Source organism: Grus americana, chromosome 2 (assembly GCF_028858705.1).
Source record: "Grus americana isolate bGruAme1 chromosome 2, bGruAme1.mat, whole genome shotgun sequence".
In the NCBI taxonomy this organism is placed as follows: Eukaryota; Metazoa; Chordata; class Aves; order Gruiformes; family Gruidae; genus Grus; species Grus americana.
Genome location: NC_072853.1, coordinates 37552116 through 37558115, shown reverse-complemented (window position 1 = coordinate 37558115; position 6000 = coordinate 37552116). Strand labels below are relative to the sequence as shown.

At 47.3% G+C, this 6000-nt stretch overlaps 1 protein-coding gene across 3 annotated transcripts in view; it reads left to right on the top strand.

Moving 5' to 3' along the window:
• Positions 1 to 1779: 1779 nt before the first annotated feature.
• Positions 1780 to 6000, top strand: part of C2H8orf34 (chromosome 2 C8orf34 homolog) — a 205733-nt gene continuing 201512 nt past the window's right edge. For all 3 annotated transcript variants that reach the window (XM_054815642.1, XM_054815640.1, XM_054815641.1), the window contains exon 1: positions 1780 to 2317. In XM_054815642.1, coding sequence (XP_054671617.1) covers positions 2249 to 2317 — 69 coding nt within the window. In that variant the 5' untranslated portion in view covers positions 1780 to 2248. The remainder of the gene's footprint in view (positions 2318 to 6000) is intronic.

Here is a 6000-nt window from a genome sequence, read left to right as displayed (position 1 = left end):
TGCTGATAGTTTTGTTTCTTTTCTTCAGTCCTCTTACTGGCCTACACAGAGCAGTGATAGTTTGCAGGTCCTGGTGTGGTCCGGTCCCAGCAGGTCTGGAAGTAACTGCTGCTTTGAAAAGTCAGGCTGCGTAGGGCTATAGAAACATATGTTCTCATTTTTGAATCACGGGAAGGAAGGATCATTTTGCAAAGTGGGAGACTTTTATCTATTGGAGCAGTCTGGGTTCTGGTGAGATTTGTGAAATCTTACAAACATTCTCATCTGATGGGAATCATTAGAGCTGCTATAGAGAACCTGCATCACTGCCAATTACCCTTATGATTGTGTGATCCTCATTAGGCTGATTAAACTAGCTTGGCACCATATTATTTAAGTGGCACCAGGCAAAGCAGCTGTACTTTGCTGGAGATGAGATGCTATAACTCTGAGCTGACATGAATTTTAGAAGACTACCAACACACTAAAAATCCAAATTTAAAAAAGTGCCATTTTTAGTGGCTACTATGGAAAATAAACACTCAGCCTCACAGAGACTGAGATGAACAGTGAAACTGAATATGTTCCAGCAAAACCATTAAGGAATTCTACAAGCCTTTGCTTATGTTACAGGGTGCCCTGCAAACTATAATACATTTACACCTGACCTCCTTCTAGGTAGAGGCATAAGTTTTAGGTCAGTAAGGAGGACTTTGAAGTTAAACAACAGTTAATGGCTGTGGAAATGGAACTCACACTCTTTTGACTCTGGACAGAATTCATCCTGTTCTTTAACAATTTCTGAATCAGAAGAGGCTTGTACTCTTGCATTTACAGAGCAGTGCTTGATTGGGAGCTGGCAGCCTGATTCAGCGATATGCTGAATGTTCCCAATACCCGAGCATTCTTCAAAACTGTTTTGTGCTTTTAAAAAAATAGGATTTTTTTTTTTTTACTGTTTTGTAGGTTTGGTGTTTGGTTTTTTTTTTTACAGGTGAATGCTGGTACAGCAGAATCAGTTATTGCAGAAGAAGTGACAAATCCTGAGAAGCATGTTTTTGTTTATTCTTCTTTAAAGAGAGGGACAAAAAAAAATAATCTGGTTATAACCGTGCTTCCAGAAAAGGTGGGGAACTAATTACTTTAAGTGGAGAAAGAATAAATACTGCTACTTTGATGTAGCAGTTAACTCGCTACTCCTTGAAGCCAGCTGGAAATTTCTCATTTACGCCACCGGGTTTTGAACGAGAGCCCTTAGCTGTTGGAGGGAACTCAACACCACCTGCAACCAGGGTGCAACTCCATAGCTACTCAAATTATCGTGTTAAGATGCCCGGTGTTGCTAATTGAGAATGTCAGCAATATCATAAGAAAGGCAGCATTTTATTATTTACAAATATTGTTAAAAGAAAATTAAGGAAAAGCGCTGGCTATAGCCTCTGCACCCCCGTTCTTTGGTCTCTGAGCGATTCGTTTCCCTGCCCCGCGACACAGCACCGGGTGAAGTTTGGGACTGCCGGTCAGGCCCCTCACGCCGGGCGGCCGCGGCGCTCACCCCCGCCCGGGGGACTCCCAGCCTAGGGGAGCGGAGCCGGGTGGGGTCCCTAGCAAAACGCCGGCGCGCAGGCAGCGCCCCAGAAGAGCAGGAACTGGACTCCGCCAGGAAAAAAGCCCACTGCCGGGAGGGCCGGAGAGCGGCGAAGGGAAGGCGGCACAACAGCTCCCACCTCCCTCCCGTTCGCCCGCCCGCTCTCCTCCCCCTTCCTTCGCTCCCGCCTTTTGTGCGCTGGAGCCCGGGCGACAACGGGCGCGGCGCTGACAGGAGTCCCCGGCCATTGGCTTCGGGAGCGGCGCTGTCGCGAGGGCGGCAGCTCGAGCCGCGGCTGTTCCCGTAACCAAGGCGCGGCCAGGCACACGGGCACAGACAGAGCGCGGAGCAGCGGCGCTCGGGGCCGCCTTTGCAGCTCTTCTCCCTGCACCATGCTCCGCTCCAGGCAGCGCCCGCCCGCTGCTCCCTGAGGGGAGACGGCCCGCCACCGCCCCGCACCTAGTTAAGCGGGCGACTGGCACCCGGCTACACAGACACACACGCCCGGTTACCTGAGTTAGCTCCGTCCCGGGGACTTCGGGCTGCCGCCCCTTCGCAGCGCCTCCCCCCGCTCCCCCTGTGGCAGCCCTTGGGCGGCGGGGGAGTGAGCCGCGAGCAGCCGGAGGGACTGCAGCCGCTGCCGGGGGAGAGGAGCTCCAGCCCCCGCCTCCGGAGCTCTTCATGGCGTCTCACCAGCAGACCAGGATCCAAGCCTACCTGGAGAAGAATAAGATCGGTCCCCTCTTCGAGGTAAGGTGCGCTCTTGCCGGCCGGCTCCTCCGCGGCGGGCGGGGGCGGGGGCGCCCCCACGATGGCCGCGGCTCCCAGCGCAGCACAGGTGAGCGCAGGGGCGAGGGCGAGTTTGAGGCACCGCTTCAGGGTCTGCCCGGCCGGGGAGGGGAAGGCAGCGCCGGCGTCCCCTACCCTGCCGCCCCGCACCACGCGTGTGCCCTCGTGTCCCTCCTCCACGCCCCTCCGAGTGCAGAGCTCCGCACAGCCCTTCCCGGCCATCCCGGGGATGTGCCCCGCTTCTTCGCCCCGCCACGGACGCGCCGCCCTCTGCTTCACAGGTGCCCCTTCGCCCTCCCACCCGCGGCCCCGGTCCCTGGAGGCGTCCCCGCCGAGATGCCCGCCTCGCCTCGGCGGCCGCGGAGCCACGCCGTGGTGGGACGGCGGCCCAGCCCTGGCCGTCCGGCCCCGGGGAGCCGGGTGCCGGTTCACCTTCCGCGCGCCGTGAGGGGGAAGCCCCCTTGTCCAGGGCGGCAGCGCTGAGCCGCGAGTCGCGGGGGTGTGGGCGCCGCACGGGCGAGACCCGAGGCGCTGTCCCTCTATGACCGGCTAGAGAGGAGGTGGATGCCTCCCCACCGAGAAACCCATCCTCTGGAGCGGGCCACTCGGGATGAAATGTGTCCTGCCAAAAGTCTGTGTCGGTGGTGTTTTCTGAAATTTTTATCTGCAGTCATACACTTGGGAAACGTATTTTTGCTATAGATTTTCCTTGGGCTTACAAAGATGCACTTGCTTGGATTTGTAGATGCACAGATGTGCATATTTTACTATTTCTGTGCATAAGCTATGAATACTTAGAATTTTAAAGGGTACTAGAGCAATCATGATTATTACTATTTTATCATCCTGTTTCTCATACAGTTTTTACATCTAAATGCACATATATTATACTCTGGCAGTATTATCACAAGACACAAGTCTCTCCTTTTTGGTATTTAACTTATTCTCAATCAAGTTTACTACGTATGAAACCTCTTTTAGTCTGGTGTGGTGGATGCCTTGTCTTCAGTGTATGTTTTAGGTAGCATTTGCCAACTCATAAGAAAGGTTCAAATTTTGTTAGAAAATTGTTTCCTAAGGGTCAGTTTTTGTATTTTGCATAGGCTGAGGCTGTTGTGACAGATGATGTCTCGGTGTCAGAGGTGTTAGATACACTCATTTTGCAATAAATAAAACCCCAGTTGATGGAATGGTAACTGGGTACTAGGGAACAGCAGGTGATTTTTCTAGTTCTAGAATTCATAGAAACTGAAACATTTGTGCGGTTCAATTTCTGAATAAAAGACTGTTCAATCAACGCAGTTGCTAGGGCTATATCTGTAACTGACTCTATATTTCAGTGGGAATTAAGTGCCTTGGGGTTGTTGAGGAGTTAGGCCCTTGACAGCTGTCATTTTCTAAATTTTCTTAACCCATTGTTTTATACATTAAAATTTAAACAAACTACTTGACATCACTGTTCTGAGTCACTGTGTTTTAACCTAATTTCTCAGTAGTGTAAGAGGCTCATCTCTCTTGTTTAAATAGCAGGATGCTTTAGCTATCAACAGTGGAGGAAAAAATGAAGAAGTTGTATTTGTTGCAGTGTTCAATATATCACTAAATATTTAACTAATCACTATAATGCAGGGATTTCATCATATCAGAGTCTGTGGAAGGCTTTTCACATAACCTTTCAGGCTGTCTACAGGTTGTTAGTGTGCTCCTGTATACCAGGAAGAGATTTTTGTGTGAAAGCCACTTAGACCTGAATACTAGGGAGTGAATTTAAGATATAGGGCTCTAGTATTCATGCAGCTGTTTAAAGTTATTTTTATCCGTAACACTGGGAGGAAGAGGATTGTAATTCTTATCTCCTCCACTTCCTCATTAGCCATTTAAAATCTACTTATACATTTCATTTTGGTGATGTATTTTTTGTTCTCAACAGTTTTTTTTAAGATCTACAACCTGTGCTTGATCTTGTAGTCCTTAGTGAAAGGAAGATGTGTATTTGAAGTTGATGGGAATTGACTATGTATAGGATGAAGCTTATGCTCTATGCTAGTATTCGTATTATATATGCATTGTGGTGTATCAGGAATACCATGTGTTCACAGTCAGATATATTCACTAACGCATCAGTTTTTCACATCTCTAAAAGTTCTGACACGTTGAGAAGAGAGACCTGTGCTTTGTCTTTCATTCAGGAACAGCTACAATTTTCTTACACCACTTCTGTTTTTGATGCTAATTAATCACCACTTGTCATGGATGACAGCCATCTTCTTTTGCAGTGACTACTAATTTTCTAATACCAAGTCAGAACAGCGTAGACTTGGATTCAATTTTCTGCAGTGTTATTTGCTGAGCAGGTTGTGACTATAATTGCTCGATATATGCTTCAAGCCAACATTTTAGGGAGCGCATAAAATAACATTGGGTAATTGAGGGCAGTAACAGGAAAGGAGAAAGTGGAGAGAGGACATTGAGGCTTTTTGAGATGAAGGCAGGGATGTGACGCATAAACAGATTGTATTGCATACTTGCATAGTGAATGATCAATGATCAGGAGGACTTTACACCATAGATCTTAGACAATTACCACAGGCACAGTTAGGTGATGGCCGAAACAGTCGGTGATTTCCTGATGGTGAAGTACGATTCCCCTTCATTACACTCAAGAGCAGTAGATGCTGTTAGTTGCTAGTTGGTCATTCTGTTCTAGTTGCTTGCAGTTATCCCGGCAGTGTCTCTTTTCTCTGTTCTGTCCTATATTTGTGGCCTTTTGATGCCATGGTTAGGGCATTCTGTACTTCATTAACCAGCAGTATCTACCTAAGAACATCCAGTCTTTTGGACTTCATCTTTTCTTTTACCGTCAGTGCATGCTGCATATGCAGATGAGTTCAGTTTTATTTCTTTGCTGAAGTTTTCTGTGGTCTGACACTTGAATTATCTTTTTAATTGGTGTAAAAGAGAAGTGTTCAAGAGAAGTACTGACGTGAGATGCAGGAAGACTGTAGGCCCTCCCTTGGTTAAAAAGTTGTTTCCATCTCTGTAAAGAAAGGTAGGAGTAACCTGCTAGAGAAAGAAATAATGAGCTTAGGTTGACTCAGCAGGCATCAGTCTCCTACTGACTACCAGTACCTGTTAACAGATAGTAGGAAGTCCTATCCACTCAGCTATGAATGGTAATACCTAGATCCACTTGATTCCAAACATTTTTATGAGTTAAATTCTTATTTATGGCTTAAAGGTGGGAAGGAAGGTGGGTAGGAATTAGCGTGAACATCTGAGACTGTCAATTTTGAGACTTAAGACAGATTGCAAAACAACTTCGATACTTGAGCCTCATTTTTTCTTGCTGAATGTAAGTCCAAAAATCATGTTTTTTCAAAATTGTTACTTTGCTGCCATTTCATCTTACAGTTGCCTAAGGTTTTTGCAGGTAAAATTCCTGTGAACCTATAGGTCAACTTCTAAATGCCCCAGGCCATGCAGGTGTTGTTAGTGCTGAGGTTAGGTCTTCAGTTAACCCCTTAAATTCTATCAGGTTTCATGAGTTGGCTTATCCTGTTCTGTGCTGGTTTTGTGTGTTGTGGTTTTGGCTTTTTTTTCCTTTCACTTTTGAAAGTTTAGGCATCTTCCTCTACGAGATTACT